Source organism: Acanthochromis polyacanthus, chromosome 10 (assembly GCF_021347895.1).
Source record: "Acanthochromis polyacanthus isolate Apoly-LR-REF ecotype Palm Island chromosome 10, KAUST_Apoly_ChrSc, whole genome shotgun sequence".
Lineage (NCBI taxonomy): Eukaryota > Metazoa > Chordata > Actinopteri > Pomacentridae > Acanthochromis > Acanthochromis polyacanthus.
Genome location: NC_067122.1, coordinates 6,723,010 through 6,740,103, shown reverse-complemented (window position 1 = coordinate 6,740,103; position 17,094 = coordinate 6,723,010). Strand labels below are relative to the sequence as shown.

The following is a 17,094-nucleotide window of genomic DNA, read 5'->3' as shown; positions in this document are numbered from 1 at the left end:
ATGAACTTAGCCTTCAGTTATTGACTCCAGCTAAAGCTTTTTGACTAATGGCTACATGTGCACAAAATCTTTGGGGAAAAAAAGAAAGTAGAGAGGAGAAGATTTAATTTGCTTTTGGGTTAGAGATTTTCTAAAATACTGAACTGTCTTCTCCACATCCAGTCAGGGTTTTAACCTTTTACTATTCACTCTTCCATGACAGGATGCAAGCACTATGCATAACTTTTACTGACTGTTACCATGAAACTCACATGCGTCTGAACAGATTTTGTATAAACTGATTAGACTCGTCTTAGTCTAGTCTGTTCTTAAAAAATAATAACTTGTCTTCAACCCCTTAAACTAATCTCCGTGCATCAAAATTACATTTTTAGTAGTTTTTCCGATTAAAATGTCCCCGTCCTACCTTACATGTGCTCTGATTCAGCTCTGCCCCACCTAATCTTTGCCATTCTATCCACCCAACGCTTCCTACTTGCTGCAAATCGAGCACACCAACTCACTTATGACTGCTCCAACACTGTAAAACTCCTTTACGCTACTCAAAAGCTGCATTTCTGTATAATTGTCTGAAGCGAACTGTTCCGAAAAGTAAGAGAAAAAAAGCAAGCTTCCATTAACTGCTTGGGAGCGATTGAACTAGTCTGCACAGTGTTGTTAGAAGGTGGTGCTACGTGTTGCATTGCACAGGATTGTGATACAGTGAATAGAAGAAACGGGAAACAAAGCCAGTTGTTTACCAACCAGTCAAACAAAATCAAGAGAAAAATAGAAGAAAAACCATCATGAACTATTTTCAATTTGAACAGTTGCAATCATACTTTCATATCTGCTGGTGCTGATCACAATTAAAGCTTTTAGAGTCTTTAGAAGTAGAAACACCTGGTTAGTCATGAATTAAATGTTAGCTACGTCTGAACATATCTGAAATGTTCATCTATTTTGAAAAGCATTAACTCGTCTTCGAAAAAGTCAAAAACCACCTCATGAAACTCAAAAGCCTTCTTGGCAAAATTGAAGATGTTTGAAAAAAGCAAAGCAAGAAAATACCGTATCCATTTTTCTGATGTGATGTTTAAAATTGTGCATCAAAACATGTTTTTAGAACAGGTTAATGTCAGGTTGTGATACTTAATCAATCCAACCATGCATGTTTTGTATCTCGACACAAAGCAAATGCATTTTCTTGACTCCGTCTTACTCCCCTTCAGCATACAAACAGGTTACTTTAAATACAGCTTGTCATGTGAGAAATATCATCTGCCAAGGCAGTAAATGTGTCAATATGCAGATAAAAACGCAGCTTAATGCAACACCTCTCCTTTTAAGCCTCTTCATTGTTCTGGCAGGATCAAAAAGCATCACGCAAACATCAGGCATAGCTGAAAGAGTCTCTTTTAGCTTCGCTCTTAAGCGGCTGTAACCGGAGCTGTCGCTTCTTCTCACTGAATAGCAGTAGCTTTTTGATGTTGCTTTTGCTTTTTGGCAGAAGACACAGACTGAGACAGTTGTCTGATCTCTCATTGTCCCCGGCACAAATATAAACGTCAAACTCTGTCGTCAGGCTCATTCACTTGTCATATCACATTCGGGGCCGCCTCTCCGATTCCAAAGCCTCTTGCTATAGTGATCACATGTGTCATGGCGCTTGTACTTGTCCACGGCAACAGGGGGTCTATTAGTTGCATTTATAGAGGAACACTATAGCCCCCAAAAGTTCAAAGACGAAGAGCAGGTCTCACTGGAATATCACCGTTCACCTTATGCCCTTTTTCCCTTTACTTTAGTCTGCTGTGACCAGTCCTGTTTCCACTTGCACCAACTTTCAGAATGACACATTATCTTTAGGAAAATGGAATTTCATTAGTTCAGAACTCATTTGTGTATCATATAGATTTTCTCAAGTTAAAGAAAGTGATTAAAATGGTTTATTGGTTGTAAATGGCTGTGCGAAATACACTACTGTTCAAAAGTTTGGGGTAACTCAGACAATTTCATGTAATTTCATGAAAACTCGCACGTTAATTCATGTGCTAACATAACTGCACAAGGGTTTTCTAATCATCAGTTAGCCTTTCAACAGCATTAGCTAACACAATGTAGCATCAGAATACAGGAGTGATGGTTGCTGGAAATGTTCCTCTGTACCCCTATGGAGATATTCCATTAAAAATCAGCTGTTTCCAGCTAGAATAGTCATTTACCACATTAACAATGTCTAGACTGTATTTCTGATTAATTTCAAAAAATAAGGACATTTCTAAGTGACCCCAAACTTTTGATCAGTATTGTAGGTCTCAACTAGCCGAGCCACGCTAGACCCATGCTTTGAAGACACAAGGGTCTAGGCACACTCGACAGGGAGGGAGGCGGGCTAAAAGGTTGTCTATCAAATCACTGTGCAGCAATTGGGTAGGTATACAACCAATCAGTGCAACGAATAGGCTCCTAGAGCGCCGGAAATCAGAGGATGCGGTAGTTCGGTGAAGCCTTATTTATACAGTCAATGGGTGAAGCTCAAGTATATTACAGACATGTTAACAGAAAGATTATTCAGAGTCGGTGCTAATGGAGCACCGTCGTTTTTGTTGTCGACCCTGGCAGAGAATTAAATTCGTTGCCGTGGGTTGTCTAGCGCGGCTAGGCTAGTTGTTTCCGGTTGTTTCTGTCAGAATCGTCGCGCCTCTGTTGTCACTTAGGTACACCCGCCTTCTGACTCTACACTTCATGGTGATTCGTCCGGCCAGTTTTAGGAGCATCCAACCTCGAGCCTTATGGAGGGTAACTAGACCCACCCTGGCAGAGAATTAAATTCGTTGCCGTGGGTTGTCTAGCGCGGCTAGGCTAGGTCTCAACCAGATATCTTAAAACACGCGTTGTTTTTCATGAATGGAATGCTGTGATTCGATTCTTTCTTCAACCTAGAAAATTCTGGGGAGCAGTTAAATTTTAGATGAAAAAAAAGGTCAAATAATCTCTGTATACTTATGGATGCTTTCCTTGTTTTGATAAAATAATCCTTTTCGTCCTTTCTAAACCACATTAGTGTAAAGATGGACAGATTCTAACAGTCTTGTTCACATGCTTAAAGCTTGTTTCATGTTCATGGAAGTCAGTCAGATATAATCGTTTTAACTCTGTTTACTGCTCCTTTTGGTGGCACTATCTTGATGTGTAATCTCTCCTATGGCCTGTTTTGAAACTACAAGCCTTCTCTTTATGGAGAGTTTCTGTGAAGAAACCTCAATGACCTCATTCATGCTAGAGTGGAGAGTAGTTTGACCTGGAGACGTGACACGCTCACGTGCAGTAGACAACCTGATTTCCTTCCAGATAGAGTTACTTTGATGCTTCTAATCGTGATGCTCTTCCTCTGCATGTCTTGATGACTTGCAGCGAAAGTTCAGCAAAGTATATCCAACCTACTGGCCCTCTTTTCACGCTGTATCCTCAGAGAAAAGGCTTTAGAAAGATCAGTCAGTTTGAAACAACAAACTCGTAAACACACGAATCGTTATTCTGCTCGCAAAGTCAATAAAAAAATCACAAAATCTATACAAAACATTTAGGCTGCATGATATTTGATATTTAATTTTAAAACGATGTAGCAATTTTCACCAGATGACTTGATTTGGAAATAAATAATCATTTTACAGTGATTGGGGTGATTCATAGGGCAGTGCTTCTGCAGAGAAAATAAAAAACTATTAATATAAAGCTGATAAAAGCCATTTTGGGCCTTCTTCATATGGTTTAACCCTGGCAACGACATCTGAGATAGTTTTTTGCTTTGGATGGCATTCAGATATGACTTTGCACTCGTCATACAGAGCTCAGTGGTACTACTTGGGATGTTGTTGGCAGTGATACACCATGTGAAAATGGTTTCTAACTGCATTTTTCCAGCTTTTTTTGGTTATTTTTGTTTTCAGTGCAGTTGCACCCATCTACAAAATCATCCTCACTATTCTAGAATGATGAATTCCTTCCAGATACAGTTATTAAACTCATCTGGTGAAAATTCCTCCGTTTTTTCACAGGACAGTTTCAGTTTTTTGTATGTTGTGCAGCTCTACTTGTACAAATACTTGACTCTCTCATGACCTACTCTGTGATTTGTTTGGTGTTTCACCTCAGGGTCCCAATGCTCTCGTGACGTACACCATCATCAGTGGAGCAGATGACAGTTTTCGTATTGACCCTGAATCTGGTGATCTGATCGCCACCAAGAAACTGGACCGAGAGCGACGGTCAAAGTATTCCCTGCTGGTGCGAGCAGACGATGGGAAACAGTCGTCTGACATGAGGCTCAACATCACCGTCAAGGACGTGAACGACCACACGCCCAAGTTCTCCCGCACAACGTATTCGTTTGACATCCCTGAAGACATGACGCCAGGTGAGGTTTTAGCATCGCTTAATGAAACATGAAATTACAGCACACTGAAATACAAAGAACTCAAAATCATAGACTCAGACAGATGATATTTGGTCTTCTGCAGACTTTGACTGCTCTGTTAAAATCATCAACTGCCTCAAATTATGAGCGGTAGATTAAAGTAGTACTTTTTTTGAATATTTTCATATGAGCTTTTCCAAATCCCCTGTATCTATAAGATTTTAATCAGGTCAAAGTGACAGTAACTGATGTTTGATTTATATGGAAATCTATCAGCAACCAGCAGGATTTACAACAATACTGACAACTGTCTGGCACAGCTGCTTCATCCCTCTCACCACTTCAGTCACAAGTAAAATATTAAGTCTGGAAGCCAAAGAAGAATGTCTAGCGAGGATGCAATTAACATATGACCCGATACGTACTAATAAAAACACTTTTAATTATGTGTTTGCTCATCAAAACTTCACCTGTACGTCATCAGTTTAAAAGCCAATAAATATTTTGCTTCCAAAACAGAACAGGCCAAATCAGCACAATATAAAATTTGTGTTATTTTAGCAACTGCTGAAGCAATCACTAAGTCAGCAGTATTAATAAACCGCCTTTGTAACCCCCTGCAGTCAGTTTTGTTCTATAGAGCAGTAAAGTCTAACTTCTCGCCTCTGTGTTACAACCCGTCTGACTCTGGCAGGCTCCATCGTGGCGGCGATCCTGGCCAGCGACTCTGACTCAGGGGTTAACGGAGAGGTCACCTACTCACTGGAGGAAGACGACGAGGACGAGACGTTCCTCCTGAATCCCGTGACGGGAGTTTTCAATGTGACACGTTCGCTGGACTATGAGACTCAGCAGTATTATATTCTGACTGCGAAAGCGCAGGACGGCGGCGGGCAGGCCAGCACAGTCAGGGTTTATTTCAACGTGTTGGATGTGAACGACAACCCGCCCATCTTTAACACCACCGTGTACAGCACGTCTGTCTCAGAGAGTCTGCCGCCTGGATCCAGTATTGTCACTGTCGGGGCCACTGATGCTGATGATGGTATGTAGAAACGTGAAATGACATGTTGGATTGTGTAAAAAAGATACATTTATACTAGTTCCTCATGTTTCAGGTGGCTGGGAATGTTTAAATAGAAGAACTCAGAAATGTAAAATGGAGATCAACTCTTTAGCTGAGGTTCAGGACAAGGACCACACCTCAATCACTCCCCTTCCTGTCGTACGTCTGTACATACCACTCTGCCCTTTCCATTAGTTGGTTCTCGCTTCTCATGCCCCATACAACCTCCCTATACTTCTGCCTCGTTTTCCTGTCTTCTCCTTTTTCTAGGGGATCCCCAGCCCGGACGTCACTGCTGATCCCTGACTAAGCTTTTACCCCACACCACATCAGCTCAAGTCAGTCATCACCAACATGACAATCCTTTGCATCCAATAAACAATCAAGCTTCAAATTGATGGTGTGGTCCTCACTAGTGAAACATGCCAAATAAGGGACAAATGCATGTGGAAAAATTAGCCAAAAAACATACATTGATATCAATATATCTTAATTAAATGTATTGTGATCAAAAAGTTTAGAATTTTGCCTGTTAAAATCTAAAACCTTATCTGATTTAAATTTGGCTCCCATCCTTGTCAGGGTATTCTCCTTGTGCAGTTATACAAAGCTCAAAGTGCTCCTGCAACACTTGAAATGATTCCTGAAAGTAAAGTTATGTAAACATGTCAAACACCATCTGTATCTCCTAAGCTGTGTCAAAAAGTCGACCTTTCAACCTCATTTAAGCGAAGTGGACGAAGTCTGAGGGAGCTAAATCTGGCAGACAACTCCTTAAAACATTACGGTTGAACTCTGCCTCGACAGTCCGACCCTGGGGGACTAATTCACTGTGCACAACCACATAAATGTTGAAGAAAACAATAAACATGCTCCCGGTGCACTTCTGCAGACTGTTACACAATAAAAGCTGCTGTTTCTTCTCTTCAGTGCAGCTGCAGATGCACCTCTTGTCACCAGTGATGATCCTCCACATGAACGTTGGATCACTGCAGCTGTGGACTGACAAAGAATGTGATGTTTTTTCTCTGCTCCGTTTAAAGATCCGTGGAGAAATCACTCATGAACACCTGCCAGTGGTCATAAATATATGAGTAAAAGACGGCTGGATGTTCTCTGCGGTGCATCAGCTAGTCTCCTGGCTCATGACAGTGAAAATTGCAAATGTTGCGCGCATTTAACATGGCTGTGCATGCACCAGCAACAGTCCTGGAACTTTCTGTTCGCCCCTCATACAATGGTCAGTCAGATACCAATAAATATAGGTGGCACTGATGCCTGTCCTTCAGTCACCTTAGTAATGCAGTTTTATCATGATATGACCCACTAAAACAATCTATTTCCTCTTTAGGTTTACATTATTAATCATTATCTTGTTTTGTAATTGTATGGTTAATGTAGAAATTGATCAGAAATCTAAAAAAACATCTGAAACAAAGTAAAGCAATCGCAGCACTGATTTTACTTCATACAGCATTTCAGCGATGTTCCCTAGGGATTTTCCAGCTAATAAGAAATGTTTTAACACCACTATATTTAGAAACATTTGGCAGCTGTGTGAGAAACCTCTGGTAAATCAAGTTAAATCCTGGAAGCATCCCAGATATGTCAATATATTTAAAGAAAACCACTCGGCGTGCACGCTTAGAGCACTGATGTGCTTTCATAGTGTATAAATCAAGCGTGAGCGAGCCGTGGAAGATTAATTTAATGGTGGCCTGTCACTTTGTTATGACAGTTGGTTATTGAGAAGCTTTCAAACCGACATTTTATTTTTCATTTTTATTTTGAGTCACGCGCGATTGATTTGATGAAACACAACATCTTCACCGTGTGATTAAGTGGCTTGAGTTATTTCTGCGTTTCAGGTGGTGGGTTTCGTGTTTGTGAAGTGCCGTGTGGTATTTGAACAGTCACCGCTGCTCTCCTCTGCTGTAATTACCGCTTCACCCAGGCCTAATGTGGTTATTGTGACCTACATTCCTGGGAAATACGCTGCCTCGTTCCCAACCGAAGTCTGGCTTCCTTTTCCACCGTCCACATAATCTGACCGCGTCGTCCTCTCAGATATGTAGTTGCCGTTTTCCACTGTCAAAATAAAACACCGCCATTGTTAGCACTTCCTAAGCCGTGACCCCCGACCCCCAGACTTTGTCTGTCGATGCTGTAGCCTAAACTCGGATGGAAGTAGCACTCAAGCTTTTGATAAGGGATTACTTGTATACTGTAAATACACATTGGAGTGTGGGAAGGTGCCGGCGCTTTCCACATGAATACCCCGTTGAGTTGAATTACAGACGCTCAATTTAAGCTCATTTTAACCCCCAGTTGCAGGGGGGCTCTGCGGATTAGGCCAGATTTCAGGGTGAGATAGTTTACTGCATCCATCCACTCAGTCTCAGTGTACTTCGTGTCATTTAAACAAATATTATGATTGCCAGGGACTTTCCAAACACTGCACAGCCATACTATCAGTTTAGGAAGTGGTTTGCGGTGGTGTTTCTGTTTTGATAGCAATCTGTCATGCTACTTGAATGGATTGTCCACTTGGAGGGCAAGAGTTGCAGCCGGGTCTTGCACATGTACAATTTGTGGAAATGGATGTTGATAATTCATATAAGAGCCTAATTCACACATATAGAATATTAAACAATTACAACCAGAGCAATGATGTCAGTCAGAAATATCAGGATTTGACCTCCGCTTTACTGTGCTTTCTGTTTATCTGGGGTTTTTTTTGTTTGTTTGTTTTATTTTTATTGGAGGTCATGTTAACCCCTGAACCACAAGACCACAGGCATGTATGAAAAGAATGTTATCTTTAGAAAATGGCCAAAAATACACAGTTTATCAGAGCTAACAGCCCCTGAATTAATCACGTGTGACATGCAGCTCTGTTGAGTCAATTAATTACAAATAATATAATTTCTTCTGCATGTCTCATTGAAACATTCACCAAAAAATATAACAAAAATCCAATTACAATTCAGCTGAACTGCAGGTTGTGTCAATAAAGAGCAGCGAGGGAAACAAATTAGAGTGATAAAGAACAAAATAAAACATGTTTCATCAATTAAATAAATGCAGTAGGGCTCAAAAACAGCATACAGAGGAGCAAGTTGTTGGGCGATACATTCAGCATGATGAAACAGCTTTTTAGAGTTGATCTACAGAATTGTGTGAGAAATGCTTTTTTGCAGAGGTAAAAAGTGTAAATAGCAAATTATCTGTAGTTGGTTGAGCCATGTTAGTGATGTTGAGATGAAGGACTGTATATTACAGTGAAAAATAAACCTACAATGAATAAAATGTGACAGGAGCAAAAAAAACTGTCCAGAAAATAGTTGAGGTTGAGAGGGTTTAAATAGTTCATTTGATTTAGAATACTAAAATAAAATAGTTATCGCACATTGTTCTCTTCTAATAATCACCCTCTTGGCATGTCTTTCAGGTCAAAATGCTCAGCTCCTCTACAAAATTGCATCTGGTGACCCCCAAGGCCACTTTGTCATCACCAAGGAAGGAGTCCTCCAAACTAAGAGGGCCTTGGACCGGGAAACACAGTCTTTCTACAACCTGGTGGTCACCGTTAATGACCTGGCCCCGCCGCCCATGACCCGCTTCACCAGCACTGCCCAGGTGTCGATCATTCTCCTGGACGTCAACGACTGCCCGCCGACCTTCACCTCCCAGAAAATGACCTACATCCAGGAAAACACTCCGGTGGACACGGTTGTGTTCACTGCACATGCCACGGACGCTGACAGCGGGCCCAACAGCTACGTGGAGTACTCCCTCAGAGGACCTTTTGGTAACAAGTTCAGCATCGGGACCATAGATGGAGACGTCAGGTTGGTCGGGGAACTTGACAGAGAGGAACTTTCCAACTACACTCTCACAGTTGTAGCTACAGATAAAGGGGAACCTCCTCTCTCTTCAACCATGGATGTAACGATGATGGTTTTGGACGTCAACGACAACACTCCGAGCTTCTCGCAGAACATCTACGACATTGAGATTGAGGAGAACACCTTCACGGGGACTGATGTCATCCAGGTGTTTGCTAGCGATGCCGACGACGGCACCAACGGACAGATACGTTTCTCCATCTCTGGAGGAAATGCCAACTCTGATTTCAGGATCGACTCAGTCACAGGGGTGATCTCGGTGGCCAAGCAGCTGGACCGTGAGGCTCGCTCGTCTTATTCCCTGGTGGTCCAAGCTGCAGACCGCGGCAGCAGCCCCCGGGTGGACCGAGCAACGGTCAACATTGTGTTACTGGACGTTAATGACTGCTCACCGGTGTTCGAGCTCTCTCCTTACACCGTCAACGTTCAGGAGAACCTCGAGAACCTACCCAAAAACATTCTGCAGGTCTGTGTCTGTTTGTTTTTTTAGTTCTTTTTTCAAGACATTGTTGAAATTTAACCAGTTAAGACACCATTAACATTCACAGACCAAAACAGAGTGAACAGAAGGCAGTGCTTTGAATGACAGTCCTAAGACCTTAAACAAGCTAATGCCTTAACCAGATTTATAGTGATACTAACTTAATAAGAGCAGGTATGTGAGCGGTATCAGAGCACTAAACCGCTGAGCACGGTGGTCTTATTTAGCTAAATGCCACGACAAATACCTGACTGAAATGATAAAGAAATGATTTAAGACTGCAATTTGCTCTGCTCAATTAAGGTTTTATAGGATTTCACTGAAATCTGAAACCGGGCTAAATTGCACGACGAGGCAATTAACATTCTACCCACCCTGATGACTAAATGAGCCATATATAAAAAATGGAGGGCAAAGACTGATTTCCAATGACGGAGCAATTCCGTTTTCTCTCACTCGTGGCCTTAGAGAGGAAATGAGGTACAGTTATGTGGTGGAAAAAGGTCCAGACATGGTGGGGTTCTTCCACACAAGAGCTCACATCTGCATGCTAACCTGACTATGTATAGCCGCAGGAAGGACTGGGGGGCCCACAATGCATTTGGGCACATCAGTGAGTATCTGGTGTAAAATCAGACTGCTTAAAAGTTTCATACTTAGAAGTCATTGAATAAATGTCCACCATTAATCCTCACAGCAGTCTAGAACACATTAGTGACTTTCTGGTTTTCACTTTAGTGGATTCTCTAGGAAAGTCTGATTAGAGAGAGTGAATAAGTAATGATCTTCCTTCCCTTAACAATTATCATCATGGTGCTGCTGAGCACCATGCTGCTAATAAACTCCCAGCTGCTTCACAGGGAAAACTCAATGAGGACAGTGGTGGAGTTATGGTACATGTCCACAGGATCTGCCAATTTCTCGCATCCCATTCATGATCTAGTTCCATTGTGGTGCCCAGAGCTGCCCACAGCTAATTTGCATAAAGTAGACATGACTTTATGCATATTCGGTGCAACGAAGGGAGGTCTGACGCCTCGTGAAACTTTCGTCAGATGTCTAAATTAGCTGTCCTTGAACTAAAATGAGGACAGATTCAGCGACTGCACAGGTCATTTCTGGACTCGGATGCTATCGGAAATACTTTTAGCCGAACAGTTTTTGTAATAAAAGAGAAAGTTTGCGACCGAGCCGCCATATTGGTCCAACTCTTCTACCAGACTGAAGCGCTGTCATGTGGCCACCTAGTGAATCACAAGTGACCCACCTACCAAGCGGGCAATTTTCAGATGCAGCATGAGCAAAACGGATCCTGTGGACACATTACTCCTAGTCCTGTTTAAATTTTTGTAGTTGTGTGAGTTGAGCAATACGTAAGAAAAACCTAAAACACATCAGAGAAAGAAACAAAGTCCTTATAGGCAAGTTTTGAAGTCATCTTGGCAATGTATCCGTCTCAAGCTTTTTTCTGTTCGTATTTTCAGGTTGTTGCCCGGGACGACGACCAAGGTGCCAACGGTCAGCTGAGCTACATGCTCAGTGGTGGGAACGACGAGGGCGCCTTCACCCTGTCATCCAACGGCCAGCTGAGCCTGACTCAGACGCTGGACCGGGAGGCTCAGGGGAAATACGTCCTGCTGATCACGGCCACAGACTCAGGTACGACCGCAGTGGAAGCTCTGAGCTGTGACGGCCGCTGATAGCATCTTGAAATGTTTGACGGCCTTTAAGTTCGAGACGATTTTGAGTTCGCTCAGCCGTATTCTGTTTCAGCTCATTGTGTTCCAGAATCAGTTGTTTATGTCTAAACTCATTCCACATCCAACGCGTTCAACTTATCATCCGTGATCTGGTGTATCTGGTGCGGACTGAGCGCTGTGTAATATCTCCTTACATGGACATTGTTGAATTTCAGCAAAGCTAGAAACATATTTCGTAATCAGGCTACAAACCTGAGCTTTTCATGAACTAGCAGCAATGTCAACAAACAGCATTTTGATTTCGCAGTGTGCACAGAGCTCTTTTTGTGTGGCATAATAACCTAAACATTCTGGAGTTTTTAGCTTGCAAAATAGTGGGTTTTTTTTTTCTTCTTTTCAACCTATTCCACAGAAGTCCTTTCCTTTCGATTGAATAGCATCCTCTGTTTATTTGGATACGGCGGTAGAGCTTGTTATAGCCAGATAAAAGGTTAACTTGTTATTGCATAGAGGCCAGTTAATGTGCAGTTAAAGGAGTACATGCGTATCCCCGCTGCAGCCAAATCACATGGTATCCCAGTTAAGTATATGTTTCCCCGAGCTGCTCTGGCACGGCCGTCATGGTCTGAGGGTGGTTCTCTTTCATTCCTGGACTGACCATGTGACCGTTCATAACGCTGTGTATTTTTGACTGTGCGCAGACTTTGGTGAGAATTGGGACAGCGTTGCACAGTGTCTTGTTTTGCTTAGTGTTAAAGACTTCCACTCGTGAATAAACACCTCAGTGATGTATTATTTACAGAGTCATTTGATAATCTGAATATTTAGAAAGAAATGGAGACATATTTGGTATAATTTTGTCATTACAAAAGAGTCCATTCATCAAAAACTGTGCAAGAACAAAACATTTTCTGATAATTAACAAAGCACTAAGGCCACTGAAGATATTTTTTTGTGAGAGTTTTCTTGCGTTATGTGCTGTTTAGAGGTCTGTGCCACATGGACGAAATTGCCCAACAAGGGAACATACTAATTAGGATTCGATCTCTTTTTGTACGCTTCACGAGGACTCCGTATTTAGAACCCTGACAACAATTCCAAAATATTTTGACAGGACGTTTCGGTACAATGTTGAGGCAGAGAGAGGGATTTGGGGTAGAATATCAAAATATCAAAAACCCCATAATCATAGTACAGGCCAAATTACCCAGCAGCATTTTCTCACATTTTTGAGGCCTCGGCTGAGACAGTGGGGGGAAATGGTTCTCCCAGGCGCGATCTGGAAGGAAATTTTTGAAGGTGGATGGGGCAGACATGTCTCCAACTCTGCTGTCTACCATGACCCATTTTCAACCACAGACATTCATCTTAACATGTAGAAGTCTGCCTTTGTCTTCCCGCGGTGCCGCATTTGACTAGTGGTGCTGCAAAACTCCGTGTAGCTTGAAAGAAAAACGAAGGATTTGTCATTCGGAGGCTTCGGGCTGAAGAAGAATTATTGTATCAGGACTTAAGCTGTTTGTCAGAAATATGTTGTACTGTCATATTTGGTGTTATGTAAAAGCTGAGGCGGAGTCCTGCTGTAGCCGCTGTGACCTACAAACACTTCATCACGATGAACAGGGATAATTGTGTGCTGTAACACAAGTGCTACATGGGTTTCGTACAGATGTGCTCGGCTCAGCTTTTTTTTCTTATAACTCGTCCTGTGAATGAATCATAGACTGACTTCTACATGTCTATGTGTTGTTGTGCTTTACCGGTCCTCTCTCTGGGGATGTTTTCAGTGAATTCATTAATTGCAGCCTGAGCAGATTTCCAGGACTGTCTCTGATGTGCTAACCGCTAAATCCGTCATGAAGTGCACGGAAACGAGGGAGCTCACCAGGTGCTGGTTCTCATAACGATCCACGACTTGGTAAATTTCTGCAATTATTTGATGATTTAAACTCAGCCCCCTTTCAAATGTGGCATCCACACACGGTGCACAGAGGTGTTTTACAAGACGTCTTGGTGAGAGGAAATATCTGACATGGAATATCTGTTTTTTGTTGGGGTTTTTTTACTCTGCTTTCCTTGTTTACGGAGAACTGTTTGTTGCATTTTTGAGTTAATAACTAGTTGTGAAGAGAGAAGACAGAGATGTCAGCGGGGGCCGGGGTGCACGGTCCCTGACTGTTCTTGCTGCTCAGCCAACATCTGGGATCAGCTGCAGGCAAATCAGATTTTTAAGCCTCTGCTTAGCAATGTACAAGATTTGCCTGCTTGAAAGAATGTAAAACAATGAGATCTCCAACAGAGTAACACAGAAAAAATGCTGTTGTCGAGCAATTTTTGCTGTGAGAGGGCTTTACAGTCCAGCTCTGAAATTCCCACCCTGTGAGTTTACAGGTTTGGTTCCTTCATTTTGTTACATATTTAATCCTGGAAGTCTGAATTTTTGTTTTTCAGATTGTCATCAGTACGCCGCAGTAGATGGAAATGCTCATGATTTGTCTTCTAGTATATAAAATAAGCATTAAAACATATCAACATGTATAAAAAACGAGGAAAATAAGGTATATTTTACCAGAGGGGGTTGTTAAGTAGTCATCTGTGGTGAAAGAAAACATATTTTTATGCACAGAGTAGCTTCTCTGATGTGAGTTTTTGAATCTGAAATAAACACCAAAATGTTTTTTATAGATCAAGCACTGCCGACAGAGGCTTTCTAGCAAATATCTTTGAAAATAAGAATGACTTTTAGGGGTCATTTTTAATGAAAGATTCCCGGAGTCACCCATTAGATGTGCAGCATTTAAGAACATGCAACTTCTTCTCCTCTGTAGTTGTTAGTCTGTACTGATAGAACTTGTTGAATTTAATGTTGCAAGTGTCTGTCTTGGTTCTTAACCTCTTGGATGATATTGGGAGAAACAGGTTAATTTAACATCTATAAGTTTCAGCTCATTTTGTAAATCCTTAAAGACCCCCTCTGGTGAAAATCTATTTTTTTACCTTGTTAACTTATCATGTATCCTGACATCATGAGAGAAATAAGCCTTCACCACCATGGTTAGGCTTTCTGTGTTATTATTGTTCTTTATAATGGGTTTCTACTCCACAAATGTACACTCTGATATTACATCTTGTCATCGTGTGGCGTAGACTAGCTTTACAGTAGCAACAGTGTAGAGTTCCATCTAAGCCGTTTCAAGGAAGGAAGGGATTATTTTTATGGAAAAAACATCTAAATATGTACGTTTAAAACACAGAGACGCTTTTTCATGGGTTTAATCAATGACCAGAGAGGAACTTACAGGATCATATAATTATCTGTTCTCAGTAGGAGTAAGTCTGTTCTGATGTAATTTGGTTTTATATTCCTTAATATCATATTGCAAGAGCATGTCTTGGTTTTGTGACAGCTTGGATCATGTTGGAAGTAAAAGCTCTCACTATACTTGCCTCAGTTCCAGCATGTTTTTTAATCTTTCAGTGAAACAAATCAGGATAAAAGTGACTGATAAGTTATATTAAAGGATCTATGTGTATATAGTGCTTGTGGTTACACTGTTTTTTGGTTATGTTTATTCAGATTTGCATGTGTGCTAGTGCATGTGTATTTATGTAGCATGTAAGTCGCCTCTGAGTTTGTACAAGTCTGCGTGTGGTGGTGAGAGCATCCTCGGGGCGCATTGACATGCACAGCATTTGACCACATTTATTAAAGAGAAGGCACAGTAAATCCCTCGGCCCATGCCTATTATGGCAGATACGGTCGCATAGAAATCCCGTGTCTTTCACCTCCCTCCAGCACATCGCTCCATAGAGCCGCACTGTTTGTATATGGCCTTTTGGCTGGTGGGTGAGGGGAAGTTTTGGGGGTCTAAACGACCGCTTAGCAGATAAAGAATTTTAATGACTGTCCCCATTTAAAAACAGGATCCTTTATGCCCTTAAAAGGCTCCCATGAATCTGGTGTGTAAACCCTCCAGTCTTTTTGAGTTGTTTTCCCCTGACTTGATTAGTTGAAGAACCATCCGTCAATCTCCAGGCTGTCGGTGGGCTTTGGAAAAGAACAAGAAAGAAAATTTTAATCCGAGCATATATATCTTTCTCTGTCATATTGGGCAAACAGAGGAAATGAAGTCCTGTGCGACCGCTGATAACGCGGCGCTAAAAACGTGGCAGAGGCATTGCTAGATCACTGTCCAGAGCCTGCTGCTATAAATCTTTAATGGAGTCCGTTTCTGAAGGTTTCAACCAGTCTGCAGTCTAGTGGCAACACAAGACTTCGCCAAATAAAATATCAGGTTCCTCAAATGAACTTTAACAGAGCAGTAACATTCTGGATCAGCTCTTAAAAAACTTCAGTGCAGTAACAATGTGGTCTCGCAGAGCTTTTTCCGATCGCCTGTTTTCTCTTTTCCACTCCCTGGTACACCCTGTAACAATTGCTGGATCTGAATGTTTTTGCACGTAGCTCTGGTAAGTGACGAGGGTTATTAAAAAGGTGGTGTGGGCTGCATGATTAGTGTTATAGCCTAGCAAAAAGAATCCACTTTTTAATGTTGTTTATTCACTTTGTTTGTCTTAGCACACTGGTTAGCACATTGCGTTCTCACAAAGCTAATTGTATCGTAACTATCTGTAGCTGTTTCTACAGCATGTCCGTCTAAATAACTCGCAGCGTGTAACATGTGTGTGAATAACTTTGCATGCTTTCGCTCTTAAACACTTTTCCAAAGTCATATTTCAGCTTTATATGGCCCGTGTATGAACATTATAGAGTTGTATTAAGAGCCAGTCACACAGCCAGTATAAGTTTTCCACCTCTCACACTGGTTATGGTCTGTTGGTACTGCTGTGTCACCATAAAATGGAAAACAGTCACTGTATGGTCTGCAGACCCAGAGCTAGATTGAGATTTCCAAATATTCGACAACACAGCAAATAAAAAGCACCACTGTAATAAAAACACAAAAGGCAAATCACTTCATTAAATTTCACCACCAGCCCCTAAAATATGAGAAAAAAGCTGCACTTTGTGTCCGTCGATATGCTTTCTTTGCCTGTCTGCAAACCCTGCAAGCCGCCAAACCCTATCTGTAACATATGGGGAAGGAATTATGCAAAAGCATTCAGACGCAGCACTCCATAAATAACTGCTGAGCTGCAGAACATTTTAGGTTTAATTTGATGAATGATTCCGAGATTGCCATATTATTAGGAATATTCTATCCCTCTTTTATGCTGGGTAGCAGCTTTGAGTGCTCTGCCGAGATATCCCTTTCACTCTGTTGCTTGTTAACTGTGAGAAAACCTCTGTTTACTCTGTTATGTTTGGCAAACTGTGCAGTGGGACAGCTCGCACCCTGCACTCAGCTCCACGAGGCCTTTCATGGGTGCTGGACAGGGTTGCATTAAAAGAAGCTTTGTCGCAAAGCAACAGGTTCTCAGAGGCAGAAAAATGTCAATTTTGCCTCGTTGGCGGCCAGTTCTCTCCCCCCTGAGTAATGATGTGTTTTATTTACGCTGTCCCTTAAGAGCACAATCTA

The 17,094-nt window shown here is 41.8% G+C and overlaps 1 protein-coding gene across 1 annotated transcript in view; it reads left to right on the top strand.

Annotated features, from left to right (window-relative positions):
- LOC110954880 (protocadherin Fat 4) overlaps positions 1-17,094 on the top strand; it is a 134,460-nt gene that overhangs the window by 67,223 nt on the left and 50,143 nt on the right. The window contains 4 exon segments of the mRNA XM_022199627.2: positions 4,138-4,399; positions 5,094-5,444; positions 8,917-9,839; positions 11,339-11,513. Of these exon segments, the coding sequence (XP_022055319.2) occupies positions 4,138-4,399; positions 5,094-5,444; positions 8,917-9,839; positions 11,339-11,513 (1,711 nt within the window).